Source organism: Anabrus simplex, chromosome 6, assembly GCF_040414725.1.
Source record: "Anabrus simplex isolate iqAnaSimp1 chromosome 6, ASM4041472v1, whole genome shotgun sequence".
Lineage (NCBI taxonomy): Eukaryota > Metazoa > Arthropoda > Insecta > Orthoptera > Tettigoniidae > Anabrus > Anabrus simplex.
This window is the reverse complement of record NC_090270.1, coordinates 264451350-264477794: the sequence shown is the minus strand read 5'-3', so window position 1 is coordinate 264477794 and position 26445 is coordinate 264451350. Positions and strand designations below refer to the sequence as shown.

General features: G+C 40.5%; 1 protein-coding gene across 2 annotated transcripts in view; it reads left to right on the top strand.

Annotated features, from left to right (window-relative positions):
• LOC136876422 (extracellular serine/threonine protein CG31145) overlaps nucleotides 1–26445 on the top strand; it is a 1065947-nt gene that overhangs the window by 616889 nt on the left and 422613 nt on the right. For both annotated transcript variants that reach the window (XM_068228422.1, XM_067150389.2), the window contains exon 3: nucleotides 4442–4520. In XM_068228422.1, coding sequence (XP_068084523.1) covers nucleotides 4442–4520 — 79 coding nt within the window. The remainder of the gene's footprint in view (nucleotides 1–4441; nucleotides 4521–26445) is intronic.

The following is a 26445-nucleotide window of genomic DNA, read 5'->3' as shown; positions in this document are numbered from 1 at the left end:
AGTCATTTGTCAAGGAAAAATTGAAAACATATACGGAGAATATATGGGATAATCTATGGATAACTAGCTCAAGGGATAGCTTACAAGTATTCTTTTCTTACCGAAGATTCAGGATAGACTGAAAAGTGGATTAACACATGTACATTCTTTAACACCATTTATGTTAGGACATGGAAAATTTGGGTCATATTCTGAGAGGTTTAGAATCAATATCCAGAAGCTCTATAGTTGTTTGTACTTCTGAAATGCCACAAACTGTTTATCATATGTTACTTGACTGTCCCATTAAAAAAAAAAAATTGTATGAATTAGTAACTCACTTACCTATGTGTGAAATACAATGCTTTATTTATAAAACTTGCTGTTATAATGCGTTTGCTAAATTTCTCCATTTTATTTACAAATCGTTCCAGTTTTGTAGTTGTTATTTTATGTATTTATCTAGTTTAGTTATCTATGGCTCTGATATACCATGTGTAAAATAGACTTTATACTTGGATAAACAATAATGATAATGACAAAATAAAAGTAATCATACGATAATTGGGGTCTTACCAGAGACTTACACGACCTCTTCTTTACATCCTTACTGCAAACCGTAAACACCGTCATCACCATATGAAGAGTCCGACTCGTTGGTTGAATGGCCAGCCTACTGGCCTTCGGTTCAGAGGGTCGCGGGTTCGATTCCCGGCCGGGTCGGCGATTTTAACCTTCATTGGTTAATTCCATTGGCCCGGGGGCTGGGTGCTTGTGCTGTTCCCAACATCCCTGCAACTCACACACCACACATAACACTATCCTCGACCACAATAACACGCAGTTCCCTACACATGGCAAATGCCGTCCATCCTCATCGGAGGGTCTGCCTTACAAGGGCTGCACTCGGTTTGAAATAGCCACACGAAATTATTATATACCATATGAAGAGATCTCTAACCGTCATCTCTAACTGTGTTAATATGATTACCCGAATGAAGATATTCCTTTATATTTACGCCTATGTACTTATAGTGATACCCTTTATGTTTTTGATATGATTAAAGAACTTGAATCATACTTAAGACTTTCTGCGGGCGATGTTATACCGTATAGACTAGTAGAAAAGTTACAGGATTGAGAGTGGCTGCAGAAAGACCTCGACAATGTTGTGAGATGGACAGTAGACAATAGTATGATGGTGAACGGGATGAATAGGCAGATTGTTTCACCAAGTGGAAAAGTTCTCTCAGTTTTATATACTGTGTTGACGGGGTGATAGTACCTCGAGGTTGACACGCGTAGAGAGAGTAGTGTTTACCCTGAAGCATTGTCATCAAATGTTGCCTGTGATTCGAAGTGGTGGTCAACGTTGATGAGAAAACCAAAGTGATCACAACGAACGTGGTGGAATGCTATAGACGATTCCTCCGCTTTTGGGTTTCTTCAAATAAAAATCATTCTAACAAGAATGAAGTCTTCGAAAGTTTATTAGAAGTACGCAAGAAACTTGAACTTCATTTTTCTCTAGTTGCTTTACGTCGCACCGACACAGATAGGTCTTATGGCGACGATGGGACAGGGAAGGGTTAGGAGTGGGAAGGAAGCGGCCGTGGTCTTAATTAAGGTACAGCCCCAGCATTTGCCTGATGTGAAAATGGGAAACCACGGAAAACCATTTTCAGGGCTGCCGACAGTGGGGTTCGAACCTACTATCTCCCGAATACTGGATACTGGCCGCACTTAAGCGACTGCAGCTATCGAGCTCGGTAACTTGAACTTCAAGCAACCGTTGGTGCACTGAGGGAGAAACTGGATAAGATGCGATATTTCTTCAAAACATTGTCCGTCATTGATGAGTAATAATAATAATAATAATAAACATATGGCCTCAGCTGCCGTGTACAGATATTTCCATTTGACGCTGTCTGACTGTCTGATCGTCAATTTCGACGTTCCGTTTTACTCTAGACATACTAGATGGCAGAAGAAGTAAACCGGATCTCTCTTGTGCGTCTGTGGCTGAAGATTTTAACGAATTTTGTTGTGTAGACACCAAATGGGTCACCAGAGATCTTTTATATGCCGACATCGTACGACATGGAGTGTCGAATGGACTTTTCTGCGCCCTTCAAAAATCTGACTACATCTGCCGGGTTTGAACCCGCTATCTTGGAATTCGGAGGCCGACACTGTTCCGCTGATCCACAGAGGCAGCTGTTGATGAGTAGTACTGCAGAGCTCACGTTGGAATATATGTTCTGAAGTATACTGAAGAAGGTTTGCATGTTTGGTGGACTGGTATGGAGGTGGTTTGCAGATCATATGTTTCTACTTTGCTGTTTTGTTGACTAGTGTGAGCGATCTTTAATGCAGACAAGATTTGTAGCTAAACTTCTTGGAAGTTCTCTTAAGACTCGTGATCTTGATCTTCGATGCAGATTGCTGAATCCAATACAATTTCGTTTTCATGTATATCCGTTAACTCCAATAATACTGACCACTGTAAACGAGCCAACACAGGACTCTCAGTGAACTACTTCACATCCTAGCGTTGCTTCTCACTGTGTACTGTATTCGGCAGCAATCTGCCTTGCGGACAAGATCCCAGCTCTTATCCAAGGGTACCGGTCTCGCTAAAGTTTGGAAAAAGGCTGTAGGTTGTGCTGGAATATCAGCACTGTACGCAAGAAATTAAATATTCAAGAAAATAATCATCATCATCATCATCTGTTTACCCTCCAGGTTCGGTTTTTCCCTCGGACTTAGCGAGGGATCCCACCTCTACCGCCTCAAGGGCAGTGTCCTGGAGCTTCAGACTCTTGGTCGGGGGATACAACTGGGGAGTATGACCAGTACCTCGCCCAGGCGGCCTCACCTGCTATGCTGAACAGGGGCCTTGGTGGGGGATGGGAAGATTGGAAGGGATAGGCAAGGAAGAGGGAAGGAAGCGGCCGTGGCCTTAAGTTAGGTACCATCCCGGCATTCGCCTGGAGGAGAAGTGGGAAACCACGGAAAACCACTTCCAGGATGGCTGAGGTGGGAATCGAACCCACCTCTACTCAGTTGACCTCCCGAGGCTGAGTGGACCCCGTTCCAGCCCTCGTACCACTTTTCAAATTTCGTGGCAGAGCCGGGAATCGAACCCGGGCCTCCGGGGGTGGCAGCTAATCACGCTAACCACTACACCACAGAGGCGGACCAAGAAAATAATGACGATTTTTATGTCCCCTATCTCTATCCAAATTGAATAGTAATTTATTGAAATGATAGATTGGCTTGGTTTTATTGGAATATGTTTTTACCAGCGTCGATCGCATTAGGCAGTAATTAACCAATTGACAGCATTCGTATTAATTTAATTAATACTGTAACATTTTCCTGTAATTTTCGAAGTTCTGGCTGGTCCATGTTATGTTGATAACAGTTTAGCCTACCTTCAAGCTGTGTAATGTATATAACCAAATTTTTAACTACTTTTTAAAGTTATTAATGATAAGTTAATATTTTGTGAATACTATAGTAGTGTTATAGTACCGTGCGTCATCATCATTTTTACTTTTCATTTGGGGCGGCTCTTGGGATAGTGACACGATGAAATGCCACTCCATATATTAATTAAAAATAAGATAGTCACTTGTAGTTAAAATTTATACGACATTGTTAAACAGCGTAGAAAACTTCAGTAACAGCCTCCCTTCGCAACAGCTCACACCCGAGTGACTGTCGCACGCAAATCAGCTCTGATCTGGCGAGAAAGTTTTGGAGCGCATGCGCCCTTGCCTGTAGAGCTCGGTTAGAGGAAGTTGAATGTGTGACAGAGCCTCCTTGGCACAACAGTGCGATGCGTGTGTGTTTTACATTATGAATTTCTTAGGCGCTATTCCTATGAGATCGTTTTCTATGTTATCATATGATGATATTCTGAAAGTTAATCCTTTAAGTAGACCCATACCAAAATTAAACATTATGTACAAACAATAAAGTGCTAAAGTTGATAGACGTCGAAAATTTAACTCTGAAGTGTATAATGAAAGTAGTTATGTGTCTATGAGGCGATGCATTTTCCTATTTTCCATGTGTCCTTTTTCAAGGGGACTCTTCCTGATCAGAGGACACTATTACTGATTTTGTGCATCGGAGGGACAAAATGAAACAGCATAAGAAATCAAGTTAACATATTTATGAACAATGTAATAGTTTTTTTCTGTATAGGGGAGAGCAAATATACAAACGAAGTTAAATTATTATTGTATCTGTTGTCACCAATAAAATTGTCACCGGCCACCAATGCTTTTCATGATTATTTTGTTTATTATAATGCAGTATTATTACTGTAGTTGTAAGATGTTTCTTTTGTAATCCACTTCTTTTAATTGTGCACATGAAAATGTTGTATTTGTGGTTTATATTGTCTGATAAAGTAAATCTACCATATATTCCATTGTTTTTTGTCTTCCAGGTCAGAAGGACGGAGGCACACAAATCAAGCTGATCATAGACTATCCCCACAACGTACAGGCTCTCTTCAAGCCCATGAGGTAAGTACGGCAGTCTTTCTCTCCGTTACATACAATGTTCGTTAATCCACTGGACTCTACCCAGCTTTTATGTTTCAAATTTATTTGGATTTTAGCCCTAATAACCATACAGCCAGCAAGTTAATGAATATTTCCAAATTACATAACAATTTATATATACATATACCTTCAAGAAATGACAATTTTATGATAAGATTTTTGAAGATAGAAAGCACACTTGCCACAGTCTTCTCCAAAACATACATTCCCTGGATGTTCTAATATTCACAATTCATGATTTTGTATTCTCTCGTGTCAGAAAAATCAATAAGTACGGTTTGTTAAATAAGAGAAGTAAAATTTAAAAAGAGTATAAATTATATTTTAAGAAACTATTTTTTGAGGAATTCATAGCTTCTATCTACTGGATTCACCTCAAAAATATAATTTTAAAATATTTTTCAGTAAAGTAATTATTGATTACATGTTATGTTATTGCCTCCTGGCTGACAACCCTAAATGCAGATCACGTGCGACTGACTGATAAGTCACTCGGTGTGATGCAAATTTCATTTCAATTTTCTCATTTATATTTCATTTCCTTTGATAATAACCGCCGTAGGCAATATTCTGGATCCGTGTGGTGTCATGTAATTTCAGGCAGATTACTAAAAGAATATCACGTGTCCATGAATAGAGTCCCTTTTACTTATTGCAGATCACGGAGGACATATTTTTCAGGCCATTGAAAAATGGTGAAGTTAGCAACAGGGTAGCGTACATTGGTAGGATTTGATTGCTGCCAGCTGTTGAAAGCAGTGAACAGCTGGCGGAATATATCGCCTAACAGATGAAGATGCCTTATTCACGTAAGAAAACTTCAAACACATTTTAAGATTTTTGGAGAGTTCTACTACTACTACTACTACTACTACTACTACTACTACTACTACTACTACTACTACTACTACTACTACTACTACCACCACCACCACCAACACCAACACCAACACCACCACCACTACTAGTACACTCAATAAGTTCGTGGACTAGCGCCTAAAGCATACGCAGCACGGCATACACTCATGTATTACAGTCAATAACTTCTTGGACTGGCGCTTACAGTGTAGGCAACACAGTGTACACCTATGTACGTACTAGAGTCAATAAGCGTGGACTGGCGCCTGCAGTGTTGGCAACACAGCGTACACCTATGTACGTACTACAGTCAATAAGTTTTTGTACTGGCGATAACAGTTCAAGGATCACATGCTTTTTTACCCATCTTTTCTCATCTCTTTCCCATCGTGGTGATCCGGTCGATTTTGACTTGAAGATCTCAAACGTTTCCTTACCGGATTTGCCTAATTTTTGGTAGAACTTGAAATTTGCCCGTTGCTCACACTACGTCAAAGTTCCGCTGCTGATATTCAACTACCTTTCACAAGAGATACCGTAGTTCTGCTTGTACTATAGACCTATGCACGCAACTGCCTCTTGCTGGGACTAGTAAGAACTGTCACGGCAACATCCTCTGGTGCAAACTCTCCGCTGTAGTTCACCACAACACCACCAGACGGCCAGTCTACGAAATTCATAACTCTACTTCGTATAAGTTCAGCTCGAGACTAGTAATTCCTCCAACAGAGCTCGAGCTACTCTTCGAGAATGTGTTCAAGTGTAGTGAACGTAGTTTAGAAGATCAAAGGCGCATTCCTTTACTTTCTGTCAGGTACGTTTTATTGCGTGTTTGTATTGGCATACCTTTGGAAGTACTCTGTATCCCGGCAGGCGCTCCCTGCGTTGGCCGAGGGAAGGAGCTCCCGAGAAAGGGTTCTACGATCGGCAAACTTCGTGGATAAAAACTGTAGATACCATAGAGGATCCTCACTTGAGTTGTTATGGCTGTTCTATAATTTCGTTTCCTAAATCCTGACATTCTGAAGATGATCAGTGTCAAATACAGAGAAGGAAGAGTTATCTACAATCTGTAAGAAAAACAAACTCCAGTTGTAAGAATCGAAGTCTATGAGAAAGGGCAACTCTCCAGAAAGGAGAGTGGCAGATTATCGCTTCTTATTTTCAGTGTTTATACAGAAGAGCAGGAAAGGAATTCAGAGAGAAATTTTCAAAAGGAATCACAGTTCAAGGAAAGGAAATCAAAAGATTTATATTCGCTAATTATTTTGTTATCTTATCTGGCTCCCCACAAGATCTGGAAAAATGGATTAATAGTATTGACAGCGACGTGGAGAAGGAGCAGAGGATGAAAATAAATACATTCAAAACAAAATTAATGGAATTCAATCGAATACAGACAGATGACTCAGAAAATATTGTGTTAGGAAATGAAGTCTTGAAGTAGGTAGACGAATTTTGTCACTCGGGTAGTAGATTAACAAACGATGGCAGAAGATGTTTATTGTGCTAGTGATTCAACGCCGCTTTTGCACTTCGAAAGTTTTCGGTGACACGAGGACGGGAAATGGCCAAGATTGAGAAAGTAGCGGCCATAGCCTTAATTAAGGTACAGCGCCACCATTTTCCTGGCGTGAAAAATGGGAAACCACCGAAAAGCCATTTTTAGGGGCCGCAGGCGGTGGGATATCTGCCGAATGCAAGCTCACAGCTGACCCTAACCGTGCGACCAACTCGCTTGGTAACGGCAGAAGTAAGGAGGACATACATTATCGACTAGTACGCGCAGGGAGAGCCTACCTTAGGTAAATAAGTTTGCTTACTTCAAACAGAGACATGAATGGTGGACAGATTTTGTGTGGAACATGCTGCAACTAGCGGAGAAATAACGAGAATAGAAGGCTTTGAAATGTGGTGTTGGAGAAGAAAACTGAAGGTGGGATAAGTGGATCGCATCACAAGAGAAATGTACAACGAATCAAATTGGTGTAAGGAGAAGAATTTGACGGAATTTGTCCAGAAGAAGAAATATATTGTTAGATAGCATCTTGAAACACCCAAGACTAGTTTGTAAAGTATAAGGGATAAGAGCTTGAGCACGAATATGTCCTACAGATTAGAGCACATATAGGATGTTATTGTTGCGGAGAAATGCCTTATTCAAACTAGCCTCTGGACTGATCACCAAATGAACAATCTAAAGAGTTTCGATTCCCTCCCCTTGAGCCAATAGCATTATCTGATCCTGTGGTCGTTAAGAGGGGAATACAAGGCAGTATCAGTGGGCCTTTATGTTTTCTTATTTATAGATGGTATGAGCAAAGAACTGAGGTCAGAGATGACGTTATAGTGTATAGAGTAATCAATAAGATAAAAGATTGTAAGTGACCTCGACCATGTTGTGAGATGGACGGCGGACAATGGTATGACGGTAAACGGGATGACAAGTTAGGTAGTGAGTTTCATAAAGAGGAAAAGTGAAAGTTTTCTTAGTTTATTACTGTATTGATGGAGTGAAAGTACTTCACGAGGATCATTGTAAGTATCCAGGTGTTAATATAAGAAAACAACTTCAAGGAGGTAACGACATAAATGTGTTTGTAAATAAAGATTACATATCTCTTCGTACGGTTGAGTATATATAGGGTTTATAGTAAGGATGTAAAGGAGAGGACGTGTAAGTTTTGGTAAGACAACAATTAGGGCATGGTTCCAGCATATGGGACCCTCATCAGGATTACTTGATTCGAGAACTGGAAAAATTCTAAAGAAGAACAGCTCGATTTGTTCTGGGTGATTCCCTACAAAACAGTAGCGTTACGAAAATGTTGCAAAATTTGGTCTGAGAAGACCTGGGAGAAAGGAGACGAGCTGCTCCACTAAGAGATATGTTCCAAGCTTGTGAGTGGGGAGATGGCGTGGATGACATTAGTAGAATAATAAGTTTGAGTATTGTTTTTAAAAGTAGGAAATATTACAATATGAATATAAAGTCGGAATTTACGAGGGCAAATTTGGGCAAATATTTGCTTATAAGAAGAGAAGTTAAGGATTGGAATACAGTAATTCATTTAGAGAGGTGTTCTAAAAATTTCCAAATTCTTTGAAATGACTTAAGAAAAGACTAGGTAAACAACTGATTTGGATTCTGCCACCTGGACGACTGCTCTGAATAGAGATCAGTGGTGACTTGATTGATTGATTGATTGATTGATTGATTGATTGATTAATTGATTGATTGATTGATTGATTGCACTATGATGTTTCTGTGTGTCTCATATCGCTTTAGTCAGTGGTGTAATGTTAGGACCTGCAATTCAGGCGGGCCCAGGCATTTAAGGAGTCTCGCTAACTCTTCGCGAAAAAGAATAAAAATAATGGATATTTAGCGTAATGTCACGCTGCCTAGAAGTGATCAGGGCGATTTTGTAGAATCAGTCGAAATAGATTTTCTTCTTTTTTACAATTTGTACGCAGAGGATTTGCCACTCGATTCAACTAGGAGCAGTTTACTGTAACACTGCGAAACGCTCTTCAGAAAAAATAATCCTGCGATAAATAATTTTAAAAAATTTAGAAATGAAAATTGATATCACATTTTAATATTTTAGTTAAAAAATGATATTTTGTAATGTAGTGCTCCTGAGATTGTATCATGCACAAATGTTGCAGAATATTTGACTGTTGTCGCACATATATTCGACAACAGTGTGTGATGCCAATAAGAAGTTGGTGTAGTCAGCTCAGTTACGAACGAACTCTCTTTGCGAACGTTAATACTAAATGGGGTTGCCAGTAATCTGGTTTGATTTTTCAAACTTCATTTATCAAAATTAATTGTGTTGGTATATCTTTCTGTGTTGTCTTCAAATAAATTATTATAACCGAGAATTCAGTATCACTTACAGAGCCTAATTCTGTAGTCGCTGCAAATTGAAACGAATTAAATTTAAGTACGAATATCTAAGTAGTGCATGGTTGGCAGTTCAGCAGCTTAGCCGATAAATCACGGAAGCAGTCAAATAAAATCAATCAATAACAATAATTTTGTAATAATCTTACAATAACTAATAATCCCTTTATTCAAATGACTTGATAATTAATTGCGTTACTTCTATCTGTGTACCGAGCTGGGTAGCTGCAGTCGCTTAAGTGCGGCCAGTATCCAGTATTCGGGTGATAGTGGATTCCAACCCCATGAAGATGGTTTTCCGTGGTTTCCCATTTTCACACCAGGTAAATGCTCAGGCTGTACCTTAGTTAAGGCTACGGACGGTTCCTTGTCACTCCTTGCCCCTTCCTGTCCTATCGTCGTCATAAGACCCATCTGTGTCGGTGCGACTTAAAGTAAATTGTATTTTTAAAAATGAAATTCTATTTGCTGTAATTAAATTTATATTAAGTTATTAATAAGTTTTACATTTTATTTGAGGGAGCTTGGATTTTTATTTTGGCAGCTCGGCCCTTACCGCATTCGTTGTGCCCTTGGTTTTAGTACCTTACTCTTTTCAGTTTTATTCATCTTGTAATTATAGGACATGCTCGAAGTAAGAATGTTGTAAACTACAAACAGTGTAACGATCACTTTTAGAAAATTTTAGATACAGACGTAGACATTGGCTGTTATTTACAGCCGAAACTAAGCCCTCGGGAAGTGAAATTTCGTGTGGCACACTCATTTATGCTTATGGAGTAGAATATTCCGCATACCAATAGCACGCCATACACTGTAAATTTTCACGTCTCAATTGACAGCGAGACTGCGTGGTGCTTTTTTCGTTATTGGCTGCATTTAGCAGTTCTTGCAACAGAACAATGAATTTTGCAAATGGCACGCAAGCTCCCTTTTTTCACTCGTGACAAAAACTGAACTTGACAGTTTCAAGTGTTATCTGTTCTATAACACCGCATGCACGAGGAGTGCGCTCTCATTTGGTTCAACGTTTAAAGAACACTGGACGACCTCAGTGATGTTTTCGCCTAGTACCCAACACAGGGAGCTCGATTCCGGCTGAGTCGTGTTCTTTGAAAGCGGCAGGTCGTTACTTCGAAATGATAACAGGTTGAAAGTTTGGCATGGCAATCACTACTTTACAATCGTAGGGGAAGACAAGATATAGGGCGGCCAGGGACAGAAGTGGGTGCTACGGTATTAATGAATTGGTGTGATTTCGGAAAGGGCAATGCTCAGTCAATGAATAATAATAATAATAATAATAATAATAATAATAATAATAATAATAATAATAATAATAATAATAATGAAAAGATGACATGGCGTATGGCTTTTAGTGCCGGGAGTGTTCGAGGAGAAGTTCGGCTCACCAGATGCAGGTCTTTTGATTTGACTCCCGTAGGCGACCTTCGCGTCGTGATGAGGATGAAATGATGATGAAGAAAACACATAAACCCAGCCCCAGTGCCAGCGAAAAAGGTTAAAATTCCTGACCCTGCCGGGAATCGAACCCGGGACCCCTGTGACCAAATGCTAGCACGCTAACCATTTATCCATGGAGCCGGAAATAATAATAATAATAATAATAATAATAATAATAATAATAATAATAATAATAATAATAATAATAAATTGAAGTTGATGCTAAAATAGTGGAGTAGTTGTGCGTTTTAACGTGCTAGGGCTATGGAACCAAGTTCTGCATTCGGGAGACACGTGAGTTCGAAACCCACTGTCGGGTGTCCTGAGAATGGTTTTCTGTGGTTTTCCATTTTCACTTCTAAGTAAATACCAGCACAGTTCCTATTCATAGGCCTAAGACGATTTCCTTCACCTCATTATCCGAATTTAATTCACCATCATTCATTTCAGCCTCATTAGCTCCTCTAATGAGGTGGGCGTCAGGAAGGGCATCCGGTCGTAAAACATGCCATATAAATTCATCTCCTCATCTCATTCCCGATCCTATATGGGGAAGCAGGATTAAGGGGTAGACATATATTTCAATTTGTGTTGCTTTCTTGATGCATGGCCCAATCACGAAGTTCTAGAGGTGATAATCTTATCCAGCAAAAATAATGCAGAGCTCTAACAGATGCCTTGTGTAGGAATAGGAAAGCACGTGTAATCATCTTCCAGGCAGTCAGAGTTGGTGTACTACATCTTGCTGCAAAAACTCTTCTACCAACTATTTCAACACGTAAGTTGTAACTCAGACATCTCGCAGCCAGTAGTGCACGTCATCTGTCAGACGCTCACCAAAGAAAATTAAGATGTTTCTCTTCCCTGACAGAGCTGAGATACACTTCTCACTCAACAGCTGCTCTAAGGTTAAATGAAATGTCAAAACATCTCCAGGGCCTTAGCACTCCTCAACTCTCGGCGGAATATTACATCCAGCCAAGTGCACTACGCAAATACGCTACCAATTACACCAGTGATAATAGGTCCTTCCCGGTAAGAGCATAACGTGATAGTAGAGAGGACTGAATGTAGCTTTGATTGCCGTGAACATCCGCCTCTAGGAGCTTCGATAAATTGTGACATCCTATTGCACATATATTCTCCTCTGACGGGTACGTTTTTGTTCGATTGCAGCAGTAATTACATCGGAAGTGTCGCTAAATAGGTGGTTAAATTCCTACAACATAGAACTCAAACTAATTAGGGTAAGTGAAGCATTATCTGATCTTGTAATGATTAAAGCGGGAGTACCTCAAAGCAGTATTATTTGACCTTTATGTTTTCATATATATAGATGATCTGGGTGAAGAACTGGAATCAGAGACAAGGCTTTTGGCGGATGACGGTACACGTAAGAGTAATAAATGAATTACAGGGTTGTGAGCGACTTCAAAAAGTCCTCGACAATGTTGCGAGATGGTAAACGGGGTGAAAAGTAAGGTCAGCAATAATTACTACTGTAAGGTGAGCAGTCTGCGGTTACTATTCTTCTTCTTCTCCTTCTCCCTCCTTATTCGCTGTTTTCCCACACGTTGGGGTTACGCGTGCAAACTGTGTCTCACATGTGAATTTGGCCTTTAATGGCCAGATTCTCTTCCTGACACCAACTCTGTGTGGTGGGATGTAATTACTATTGCGTTTTGTGGTGGTGGTTAGCAGTGTGGTTTGTTGTCCGAATATGATGAGGAATTTGTTGGGTCAAACACAAACATTCAAGCCAGAGGAATTAACCAGGTGCGATTAAAATCCCCCGACCCAGCCGGAAATCGAACGCGGGATCCTATCAATCGACGGGGTTTCTATTTCTTTCTTTCTTTCTTTCTTTCCTAGTCCTTTTACCCTCCAGGGTTGGCTTTTCCCTCAGACTCAGTAAGGGATCCGACATTTAAAGCCTCAATGGCAGTGTCGTGGAGAGTGAGACTTGGGGTAGGGAATACAACTGGGAAGGAGGACCAGTGCCTCTCCCAGGTTACCTCACCTCCTATGCTGTACAGAGGCCTTATGGGGCATGGGAATATCTGGAGTGACAGACAAGGAAATGGGAAGAAATAGACTATGGCCTTAAGTTAGGAACATCCCGGCATTTGCCTGGAGAAAAGTGTTAAACCACGGAAAACCACTTCCAGGATGGCTGAGGTCGGAATCGAACCAACCTGTACTCATTTGAATCCCCCGAGGGTTAGTGGAGCCCGTTCCAATCCTCTTACAACATTTCAAATCTCGTGGCAGAGCCGGGAATCGAACCCGGGCCTAACTAGTAGACCACAGAGGCGGACTTACTATTAATTATTTATTACTATTACTAATTTATTCTAACAGATAATCGATTTCCCTGACGGAATGAACATACACAACAAACCAACAATGTGATACAGAGAAAACTAGATTCAACCACGACTATCATGCATTTGTGAATGGTCGTCAGTGCTCGGTAAATAATGTATAGGCCTACAAGTAGCAACAGTATGCACTCACGCGGACAAATTATACTCCACCTGAGATATTCAATGACATGAAATACGTAGCTGATAAGCTATACCACGCATTTAAGGGCTAATGAAACGGCTTTTACCTCGCCAACCATACCTATTTTCAAACCCAGCGTTTGTGTTATTGCGACGTTAATTATTTTGCACAATCAACCCTGAAAGGAAAAGACAAAGAATTGTGTGGACTCTGCATGCTGAATGTCCATAGCGGTCGGTAGGCCTAGGTGTCCATTGTGCTGTATGTTGTCCTGAGCCTCTTTAGCGGCGTGCGGGTCTGCTGGCAAACAGACAAACAAATCGGAGAAGTTTGTCGACCAGACAAGGGCCTTGGCAAAATTCTCACCAAACTCAAACAAAGTAGTCTTGTCTCTGTCATCCGTCTGAACGAGCATAAGTACATAACCAGTTAGAAGAAGGCTCTGGACAGCTGCCCGAACAACACACGAATATGAGGACCCAGGACTCCAAAGCCACTCTGTAGACCGCCTAATTCAAAGGTGAGCTCCAGCTCAGGCAGGTAAAGGAGCATAGTATGCGCTCTGACGGAAAGTACAGCCTAGCAGCTGCTTGCATGGTTTTCAGTTATAACTAGTGAAGTGACGTGTATCTAAACAGATTTAAACTTTTATCATTTTTATTGTGCCTCATGCCTCATTCTGTTCAGTGCATTATATTATGGAAAGTAAACAAAATAAGTTATCTTATGTATACACAAGCCTTGTCTAAGTGAATTCGTTTAATTACATTCATTATTTAGGCTATGCGTAGGAAACAGGACTATTTTGACATGTGATAACTAAATACTCCCATGGCTACGGATAGTAATCGAGGAAATATTGTAGGCCAACATTAAAAGCTTGTTTAGAAATACGACATAAACAATGAACAACGAACAAACTATACGGTTGTATTGCATATTCAGCCTAGACTCAACATTTCGCCAACTGGTCTTTACAGTACAAACTAGTCGAAGTCAGTCAGGTAGTCACTGTCACTCATCCCTTAGAGGACCACCTCCTTGGTTAAAGGGTTAGCTTGCTGTTCTTTGGTCCAAGGGGTCCCGGGTACGATTACGGGCGTGGCCGGGGATTTTAATCTTACTTCGTTAATTCGGTTGACTCGGAGGCTGGGTGTTTGTTATGTCTTCAATACTAGAAATCACATTTGATAGCGCGCCATCCTTACAGACAGGTAGGTCGCCTTTAGACCGTCTACTAGAAAAAGATGTGTACCAGCCCTCTCCAGAGACCATACGCCATTATTATTAATATTATGATCATCCTCTTAGGCTGATGACACACGGAGCGGTTTTTGCCGCGTCGGCCGCCGCCTGTGATTGATACACAGAGCGGTTTTTGCCGACTGTGACGAAACCACTGCCTGCTCGAACTGCATCTAAAATGACTGCTTATAAGCAGTCATCGGGTGCGTATCGAGCAGGCAGTGGACAAAACACATTAGTGAGCGTGACGTAAGGTGATGAAGCCAGCTAAAATTACCGAAAAATAAAGGATTGTTCTTATTCTTACTCCAAAAGACTACTTACTCTATATGTCCTTTTACGTGTATATTATTGAATTTCAAAGATACTTCATGATATCTAATACAAGAATACCTACCAATGATGCAATCGCCGCGTAAATACAGCCACGCCCGACTAGAGCGAAGCATCAAGTCAGCCGTGATTCAGCTGAATGTAATAAATCTATGGTGCTAGAGCGCGCACAAAGTCTTCAAAACGCTCGCTGCACCGCCAGCTACACGACAGGCCGAGTCGGCAAATCTGCCGCCTGTCGGCGAGCACCGCTGTGTCTGTTTCATCCCATCTGATACAATAGAAACATGCGCCGACGCGGCGGCAGACTCGGCTGCCGACTCGGCGAAAACCGCTCCGTGTGTCATCAGCCTTAAGGGGTCGACCATGCCATGGTGCAGAATGAATATTTCTTGGCTCAACTCCAGAGAAGTTCGTTACTCATACAATAATTTCACGTGACCGCTCCACACGGTAAACTACTCAGCACGTATATTACTCGCAGGACAATAACAGAGCACCTCTTAGACAACAGCGACCACACATTAACATTATTATCAGTCGTACTCCTTCAGTACACTCAGCGACGACAACCACGGCGAGCACCACTACTGATCACTCACTGCAACTACAACTCTGACGACAGCCAACACTACTGCTGTCCAACTCAACAACAGCAACCCTCAACATTGTGACACTGGCTCTCTCCTGTTCGCGGTGACCCTCCTTTAATTTCCCTGCTCATGAATTACTAGAATCTTCGCGCTACGGCCAGAAAGGGAACATTCTCGTTTCGCGTTCCCTGAAGCATACGGGGAAACCAGACGAAAGCACAATATAAGAAGAGGTCGCGGCATGCCCTTAAGCTGATTGGGAAGTCCTCGGCCTGACCTACTCATTCCTTCCAGGAAACGCCGAAGGTGTCTTCCATTGGGCTGGCGGTTGCTTGAGCACGTAACAACATGTAGATAGGAACAATTACTATTATTATTGTTGTTATTAACAAATACGATGCATTTGGGAGATATCCCAGTGGCAATGCTTACTTACGGTACGATGACGACAAACAAGTAAAATTAAAACGTAAGTTACTTAACATTAACAACAAACATAAGTACAATAAATAATTCCATGAAAACCCAAAATTTTACCAGAAGTGATATCGAAAAAAGAAATTTCACAATAAAAAGGGGAGTAACCATGCTCTTTTCCGTGTAGCTTCCAGCGTCTCCCATCCAAGTTTTGACATAAATATGTTTTACGCCTGTGGGGTCACATGAAACATTTGCTTCACGAAACGTGTGACGCGATGTTACCTAGCAACCGTGCAGGCTGTGATGTGTAGTACTGACGGATGGCCATGACTGAGAGACATATCATCCAAGAGGGACGTTAGAATACAGATGGTCAATGTGATCTTGCATGTTGTGATGATGAAGTATGTTGATGGAGGGTCAGGTCTGTGAGACATCAAAGGGGCCCCGACGATAAACCAAGAGGTCCGCAATAATAATGTAAGTTGTAAGCACTGTACTTGAAGAGTGAAATTTTATTGTACACACACAATTCATAGACCATTGTACTAAATTTACGAATTATCTCTTCACTGATGAATAACTTACGTGCAGTATATTTAACTCTTAATTTGGCCCCATGGATGGTACAAGTTAGCATCGGAAAAAGAAGAAATACTATAAGGCAGTGTGAGTGATGTAATTGTGAGACACTTGATATTGCTAGACCATATTTACCACCTCTGGTTGAGATAATCTATTGGATCAGAAATTTTTCTTTGAAACGGGACATCAACTGCCCTCATAGGGGAAGATCAACTAGCCGAATTATCTTGGTAAAGAGAAAGTGAAAAACAAATTCTATGATGTGGGCGCAGAATCAGATGGAGTGGCTCTAGGAAGTTCCATGAATGCACCGCAACTCCACGTCTCTGATTGATTTTTGGGTCCATGACATCCCCCTGTACATTACAATTTCTAGAAAGGAAATTCTGCGTTTATTGCCTTTCATGACAGCATACTTGTGTGAATGTACCTTTTCTTCTCTCACACAAGTGAAAACGAAGTACAGAAACAGAGCTAACGTAGAGGCTAATCTTCAGCTTCGAGTGACTGCGCTTGTAAAACGGTTGATCTTTGGAAAACAGCAGCATAGAACCAACAATCGCAACAAGTGGATGTTTTCAAGTAAGCTTCCATATCCAGACTGTTGTAATTATTAGCCAACTGTTACACTGTTTTAATTTCTGTGCACCGGGCGAGTTGGCCGTGCGCGTAGAAGCGCGCGGCTGTGAGCTTGCATCCGGGAGATAGTAGGTTCGAATCCCACTATCGGCAGTCCTGAAAATGGTTTTCCGTGGTTTCCCATTTTCACACCAGGCAAATGCTGGGGCTGTACCTTAATTAAGGCCACGGCCGCTTCCTTCCAACTCCTAGGCCTTTCCTATCCCATCGTCGCCATAAGACCTATCTGTGTCGGTGCGACGTAAAGCCCCTAGCAAAAAAAAAATTTCTGTGCATTTATAAAGTGTATTTATGCTCCACGATGCCGAAATATAAATATTATATGTCAGGAAACTGAGTCTTAATGAGGCTCATTATAGCTCAAGTTTCATTATGATACAGGTTTTCCACCAATCAGAGTACAGATTTTCATTACGATACAGGTTCTCCACCAATCAGAGTTCATATTTTCATTATGATACAACTGTTTGACCAATTAGGTACGGCTAGCACATATTAACATCAATACACATTCTACTTCCAATATTCTACAACCACACGGCACATTCCCGCAAATTCACTTCACCAACTATACAATAAATAATTTTTATTTGAAATAAAGCTAGGTTATGATAACCGTCTATCAAAGCTTTGAACACATATGATATTGTCAAGGTCTCTGATCCACTCACGGAAAATCAATAACACAGCGCATGCGCTCTGCGCTTTGTTCAGTAAACTCAACTGTCAAGCGACATCTCTACAGAAATTTATGAATATTTATAAATTAGAATCATAATTATCAGTGAGCATAAAGAGTCGTATACTGGGCGAGTTGGCCGTGCGCGTAGAGGCGCGCGGCTGTGAGTTTGCATCCGGGAGATAGTAGGTTCGAATCCCACTATCGGCAGCCCTGAAGGTGGTTTTCCGTGGTTTCCCATTTTCACACCAGGCTGTACCTTAATTAAGGCCACGGCCGCTTCCTTCCAACTCCTAGGCCTTTCCTATCGCATCGTCGCCACAAGACCTATCTGTGTCGGCGCGACGTAAAGCCCCGAGCAAAAAAAAAAAAAAAAAAAAGAGTTGTATGCAACTCGCCTATAACCGTAATTAAGACACTCGTATGGAAATTATAAAACTCGATTTTCTCGTTTTATAAACACACTGGTGTCTTAATTATTGCCATAATAGGCTTGTTGCATGATGTGCTACTATGTATTGAAGTTAAATTAACCTTTCAAAGAAAGTAAATATTAGTCCTAAATTATTATATGAATAAAATCAAACATGGTATCATTACGGAATTCCGTTCTTTTTTTGTTTACTGAATGCAGTATTATGTTTTTGGCTAAGGGTTTTTTGATCATGCTCACGGGTCTCAGAGGTCTCAGGGGTCTCTAAAACTTATTATTTCATTCGTTGTATTTTCATAGGCCCTGAGCCTATACTTGTCGAGCCCAGATTCCGTACGCATGGCTGCCGAACACGTTTCGTTGGATGCAAATAAATTATCAGTTTGAGTTTAATTGACTGAAAGACGTACTCGTAACATTATGGCGGTTCGGAGGACTCTTGGTTCGATTCCAGGTCGGCCAGTTCGGGGACGGTGTTTGTTTCCACCTTTGTAAACATACAGCACAAACAGCACACATCACTCCACATGGGGAACCGAGCTCGATAGTTGCAGTCGCTTAAGTGCGGCCAGTATCCAGTAATCGGGAGATAGTGGGTTCGAGCCCCACTGTCGGCAGCCCTGAAGATGGTCTTTCGTGGTTTCCCATTTTCACACTAGGCAAATGCCGGGGCTGTACCTTAATTAAGGCCACGGCCACTTCCTTCCACTTCCTAGGTCTTTCCTATCCCATCGTCGACACAAGACATATCTGTGTCGGTGCGACGTAAAGCAAATAGCAAAAAAAGAAAAGAAAAAACTCCACATTGAGCTGGCAACAGGAAGGAAATCTAGCTGTAAATCTGGACTAAACCCACATGCAGTGTCAACCCCAAGCAATTAAGAATAACACAAACCAGAAAGAAAATAAAAAGGTTGTGGCAAATATTAATAATTTCTGAAGTAGACTTCACTCTATTCTTAATGAGCAGTCTTGAAGGAGGTCCTCAGTGGCTGGCAAGCTCTCATTGTCGCTATCGATTCTTCTCCTGCTCGCAGCAACTCCGCTAACGCGGGCTGACAGAACTTTGCTGGATGACGGCTCCGTAATAAGGCAACGGATCACGACCTTATTAGCTTATTATTCGGGAGCCTGAGCGCTTTCCAGCCCGGCTTACAAGTTCATCAACAAGTGACGAGTCTTCTTCACTTTTGACGAAGATACATCATACTGCAGCCGGTTCAATTTCCCATGGAGGTGGTACAATGAAAGGCTGCAAGGTTCTTGTAGGAATTAGTAAATTCGGCAATGAAGTCTTAAAGGAAGTAGATGAATATCGTTGCATGGGTAGTAGATTAACTAGCCTTGTAACCATGCTAGAAGTAAGATAAAAGGAAAAGGCTAGGTAAACATTTGGAATCTGTCATCTGGGCGACAGTCGTATATGCAGATCACTCATGATTGATTGGTTTCTTTTTTCTTTCCCCTTTCTTCCTTCCTTTCTTTCTTTCTTTCTATCTTTCTTTCTTTCTTTCTTTCTTGATTGATTGATTGATTGATTGATTGATGGATTGATTGATTGATTGATTGATTGATTGATTGATTGATTGATTGATTGATTGATTGATTGATAATTAAATAGTCCGAGCATGGAGGTTTCAATACATCGGGTGATTTCTGCCTTACTTGTTCAAGTCTACCGCAATGGTACCGTTATATTGGCCGTAAAATTCTCTGTTTGATAATACACGCACCATATGCCAGAAGTTACGTACTGTCTCGATTTGACGCGAGTTAAGAAATGCCCACATTTCTGATCAAACGTAAACTTTGTCCGACCGACCCCAACTGAGGTAGTCAGTTCTTGAACGGCAGGTAAAATTCTTCATACTCTGTCATCGCTGCTGGCACATTACAGACCTCTGGTAGCCACGCAGTGTCGCCCGACGAAATTAAATGTACTGATCAATTTTAATGTTGAAAACATGCTAGAAGTAAGATAACTACGAAACTACGAAAAACGTTGAATTAAGCAATTTCCTCAATTATGCCAAAAGTTGAAGAGCTAAAGAACTCGGAAAGGTTTCAAATTGTGAATCCTGGATAGTTCTGAAAATGAAAACCTACAACCTGTTTTCCAGTCATTGACCGGGTCAGGGATGTAACGAATGATTCATATATAGGCTGTTAGTACGATGGGGTCGCCACTCCCAAAGTGATTTATTAATGACTGATAGATGCTCTGAAATGAGAATGGAGAGTGTTGCTGGAATGAAAGATAACAGGGAAATCCGGAGTACCCGGAGAAAATCCTGCTCCGCCTCCGCTTTGTCCAGCACAAATCTCACATGGAGTGACCGGGATTTGAACCACGGTATCCAGCGGTGAGAGGCTGCCGTCTGAGCCACGGAGGCTCCTCCTGGATAGTTCTTCAAACTGAAAAAAAGCAAATTTTGAAAATCACTTCCGGCCTAAATGCAAATCCTAGCCAAATTGACTTATTTACATAATTCTTTTACATAATTATTTCTGTAAAATGTTCTTTGGTTAAATATCCTCAGGCGGTTTTATATTTTGAAAAATATCCACACCGAATGTATTTATATGGGTTTAAGTGAAACTCTGCGTTGACTCACATTAGCGCTCGTAGTGGTGCTTAAGTGAAACAATGTATTGACTCACATTAGCGCTCGTAGTGGTGCTTAAGTGAAACAATGTATTGACGCACATTAGTGCTCGTAGTGATGTTTAAGTGAAACAATGTATTGACTCACATTAGTGCTCGTAGTGGTGCTTAAGTGAAACAATGTATTGACTCACATTAGTGCTCGTTGTGGTAGTAAAAGGCAAGCTGCTAATCCAGGGGACCGGATAACGATAATTAACAAAATACGCTTTAATTTTTACGAATAAATAAAGAATATATTCTCATACTTTATTATAATTTATTTGACTAAAATTCGTAGCTCACATTCCTAGAATGTTTTAAACATTGAGTTGCTTGCGTGATGGGCTATAACTGTTTTTTTTTTAATTTAGCGTATGGGTTTTAGTGCCCGAGTGTCCTAGGATATGTTTGGATCACCTGGTCAGGTTTTTATATTTGACTCACAAGGGTGACCTGCGCATCGGGGCGTGAAGCGATGCTGACAGTGACGTAGGGAAAGGGTGAAAGCCAGTATCAGCACATATCCCACTCCTATTGAATAACACCAAGGCGTCTGTTCAAGATGAAATGTCTCCATCCAACGTACGATCCAGCGAGGTTAGGAAGTGAATCCAACCTTTTGACACTCGATCTAGTGATTTGAAATTGTATAGTACTATACTCCATACCCTGCAGGACAACATTCTGATGGTGAAAATTAAGCCATAACATCAGTCTAGTCGAATTAAGTTTTTGTTGTTAAATGGCAGCGCAATCCGAACATCGTAATTGATATGCAGGTTGCCTAAATGGAGATACCTAATTTATTCTGCAAACCGGTAAGTGATTTTTTCCAGGCCCTTACTCATCGTACTTTAAAGGAAAACTTGCCTCAATCTGTCCTGTTCAATTCCAACTTTACCTTCATATTATGACCTTTCCTCTTTTTACAAGCTCCACTCAAGGTTATTCTTCTACTTATGTCATTCCACACGAACTCAACCACTGACTGCTCGAAACATACCACATAGTCAAGCAGCTCGTCTCCTTATTCCCAAGTCTTCCCAGCCCAAAGTTTGGAACATTTTACTAAAACTATTATTTTGTCGGAAATCATCCAGTTCTCGTATCAAGTAGTCCTGGTGAGGGTCCCATACACTGGAGCCATACTCTAACTGCGGTCTTAGCAGGGACTCCCTCCTTTACATCCTTACTACAACCCCTAAGTACTTTCATAACCGTGTAAAGAGATCTGTAATCTTTCTTAAGAGTCTCGTTAATACGAATACCCCAAATAGGATAATTCCTTATATTAACACCTATTTATTTTCATTGTTCCCCATGAGATACTATTAGCCCATCAATACAATAATTAAAACTGAGAGGACTTTTCATCTTGGTGAAACTTACAACTTGACTTTTCATCCCATTTACATTCATGCCATTGCCTGTTTCGATCTCGCGTCTCAGAGTTGAAGACCCAGCAGACTGAGTGTGTCTATAAAATGTAATCTATAAAATGAAATACATTCAATCATAGACGTATTAGTATTGCAGTCATTCTACAAAATACCCTGCAATTTATATCAAGATAGCGATGTCTAGTTATGAAGGTATAGTATCTTTATCATATTTCACTGCCTAGCAAGAATGCACTACATGGTAATATAATTCCTTGGAAATTACCGTGAGTTTTACGTGAACATTAACGGGCCCCTTAAAACACCGTTGTCTAACATCTGATTCTGTATTTCTCCTCCATATTTAATCACACTTTTCCGTTTGAGATTACTGTGTTCAATCGGATTCTATCAGCAGAACTACCGTAACGACTTGCTGTGTTCATCCTGTGGCAATGTACAGCACTCAGTGTACTCCCGTCGTGTTGGTTGCCTGCTCTCCCGGCTGACAGTGTACGTGGCGCGCCGAGCACGTTCACTGTCAGGATTACCGCGGCCTCCTCCAAGTCCAATTAGAGAGGTACGGGAGGAAACACGTGTCTCTGGCGTGGTCCAACCTTCGCCCGTCATTGTTTTACGTGCGACATTATGAATTTAGGTATGGGCTGCAGAGTTCAATAATAATAAATTCGTTGTCACAGTTTATCGAAGCCGGGACCTCCGGGTAATAGACAGATTTGCTATTCCTAGGCCACGGAGTCCAATTTCAAGTTTATATTATTATTATTATTATTATTATTATTATTATTATTATTATTATTATTATTATTATTATTATTATTATTTTAAAACGTGTTTTACTGAGCACATAATAGCAAGGAGTGAGGGAAGATGTTTCCGGTTTTGACTTAGATCAGACTGAACTCTAACTTACCTATGCGGATTCTGCTTGATACCCTTTTAACCGTGGCCTAGAACTAACTTACATTTCCAACGTAAACCCTAAAGGTCTATTCACACATCTCCGGATCGTGGCGGCGCTCCCCGTTTCCGTATCCGTTCTTTCGGACATGAATTTATCACGTCCGTTCTCACACATCAGTTCTATGTAGTTACGGTTGTAGTCAAGTGTTCTATGATGAATTTTAGTGATGATCTGCCAATGAGTGCTGTAATCTTAGATGAAGAGGAAAAAAGAAAGAAAAAAACCAGTGGGTTCAACCTATACGGAAATGCAGGGGTTTGGAAGGAGAGTTTTTTACTCTATATAAGGGCTTGATGGACGACTATATACAATTTTACGGATATTTCAGAATGAACATACATTCAGTGCGCTGTTAAAGGAGGTCGAAACTTTAATAACACAAAAGGACATTTTTAGAGACCCGCAATCACACCGAACGAAATGCTAATATGGTATGTCAAGTTCTCAGAATGTCAATTTCAATAATATATTATTACTATGATATTATCATTTTATGCAGGTTTATATGATTGTATATAATGTTACTAAAATAATTAAATTTGGATCAACTATCGCACGCAGTTTTTCTTAATCTGATAAGTAATGGAAAGTTACAATTAGGTACTTAAATTCATCTTGCATTTTCTCTTCTATATCGTCTCATGCACGCTTCTTCAAACCAACGTCCATGTACCTCGGATCAGGTAAACTGTATAAAAGAGAGTGTGCCTTCACTAATTCAATTAATAGTTCGTCCTTCGCTTCGGGAAGTAAGGATCAGTTCAAACTTACACAGATAACCACAGCACTCCAAAATAACAGAGTAGCGGGAGGGTGGGAAGAGAAAAATCACGACCGTAAAAACAAAAGAATATCGTTTCCGGCATGGATCACGGAGAAGCACTGAAGGTTACGGCGAATGCCGTCAACGGAGTGTTGGAACTCATCACTTCGTTTACAAGGCGACGATATTTTCTTTTCACGAAAGATGCCGTCACGCCACTTATGGCGCCGTCATGTCACGGTTGTCGTCATCACGTCCCGGAGATATGTGAATCGGCCTTAACAATATTCGAAGAGAGTAAGGAAAGACGAGAGTAAATTATTAGCTAAGACAGCCTACTTGGACAACCCTGTAGAACCCCATGGTAAAACAGCCACGAAGGGCAATGGCCTACCAAGTGACCGCTGCTTAATCCGAAGGCCTGCATATTATGAAGTGTCGTGTGGTCAGCACGCCATATCCTCTCGGCCGTTAGACAAGCCTGTAGAAACTTTCAAAAATGTCATCGACGTGGCTTTCAACACTAACATTCTGAGTGAGTGCGCATTTTATTAGTGTAACAATTTTTCATTTATCACCTGTGCATCAAAAAAGAAAACCTTCACACTCGTCCATCTTCTCCGCTTCACGGGAAAGCATAGAATCATGGATGCTTTTGGGCTTAGAAGACGAGAAAGCGAGTACAAATTATTTGGTTTTTCCGCTCCTAGTAGACTTTTACGACAGATAATTCATATTCTAATTCCACTCACATTGAATATAAAGAGTAAAGATAAATCTAAAAACGTAACTATATCCACAGAAGAAAGTAAGACTTATGAATTGTGAGAAAATGAAAGATATTCTAGACCTCGTGATTATTATTATTATTATTATTATTATTATTATTATTATTATTATTATTATTATTATTATTATTATTATTATTATTATTATTATTATTATTATTATTATTAGCCATTCCTGTGATGTAGAGGTAGTGGGTCTGTTTCTTATTCAAAGGCGTTTTAATTCTGGACTGAAGAGTAGACCGGAGTTCACTTGATATGAAATTTTCTCAAGCTCTTAGTTCAAGGAATAAAAGCGCACAATGAGAAGATGACGCTACTGATCTGGATCTAGTATACAGAGATAAACGCTGGTCGCCGTGGTGGTTACCGTAATGTCCGGAGATGGATGACGCTAATTTGAGATAGACCACCAGTCCAGAAACATTTCCATGTTAAAAAGAATGAGCACTTGGTATTGCATAATTCCTCGCAGGTACAATTTTCTCATAAACAATTGAACCTATAGGTATAATGTCTGTTATAGTATACCACGGATTTGTAGGTGGTAATAGGTTAGAATGCAAAGTAATTTGGTTTCTAGGAAGTGTCATGCAACCCGTTGTACCATAATGTAGGAAGAGTAGCATAAATTCAAGGAGTTCTATATTCTGTACCCCTAATATCTATGCAAATCTCATAGCATAACAGTTGTACAGTGTAGTGTATACTAGTTACTGGCTTAAGTAAGTTTGCATTCTAACCTATCAGTAACTAATAATCTGGACTCTTATAAGTATCCACAAGGTTTGTATACACATGAGAGGCGAATTATATTTTGATAATAATTAAAATTGCAGACCTTCCTTGGCTGAGGCGGCAGCGCGCAGTTCCCTCACCGCTGGTTTCCGTGGTTCACATCCAGGTCACTCCATGTGAAATTTGAGCTGAACAAAGCGGATGTGGGGCAGGTTTTTCTCCGGGTACTTCGGTTTCCCCAGTCATCTTTTATTCTATCAACACTCTCCAATATCATATCATTTCATCTGTCAGTCATTAATAATTGCCTCAGGGGAGTGCGACAGGGTTCGGCAGCCGGCACAATATCTATCCTTGCTGCTGGATGGGTGATTCATTCCATTACTGTCCCTATCGAAAGACTGGAAATAGGCTTTTGATTTCAATAATTAAAATTAAGTCTGATAAAATATTAAATACATATTAATAATCTACATGCATGTACATATTTATATTTAAAATATAAAATACCATGTGCTCGTTCATTTTTGAGTGATTATACATCGTTAAAATACAATATAGTTACAGAGTTGCCAGAAAAGAATACAGGAAAATTGCTACAATCCCTACAGACATCTCCCTCGGCCTGGTACAAATAAAATATTTATGTTGAAACTCACCGTTCCTAATTAAGGCTGTACTGGCTGGCCGGAGCAGTCGAGTGGGGACAGAAACTACATTTGAAATTTAACCTTGACCTTGAAATTATATCGACCTTAATTAACCATTACAAATCATCCAGTAATATCTCCCGAATTCTAGTCAACGCTAACGACTTTCTGAAACAGTTATATATTATCTCGTGGAATTATTATTTATAGAAGTTACAGATATGTGGACATAAAATGCTGATAAGCGCTAAGGATTTTCCAAATCA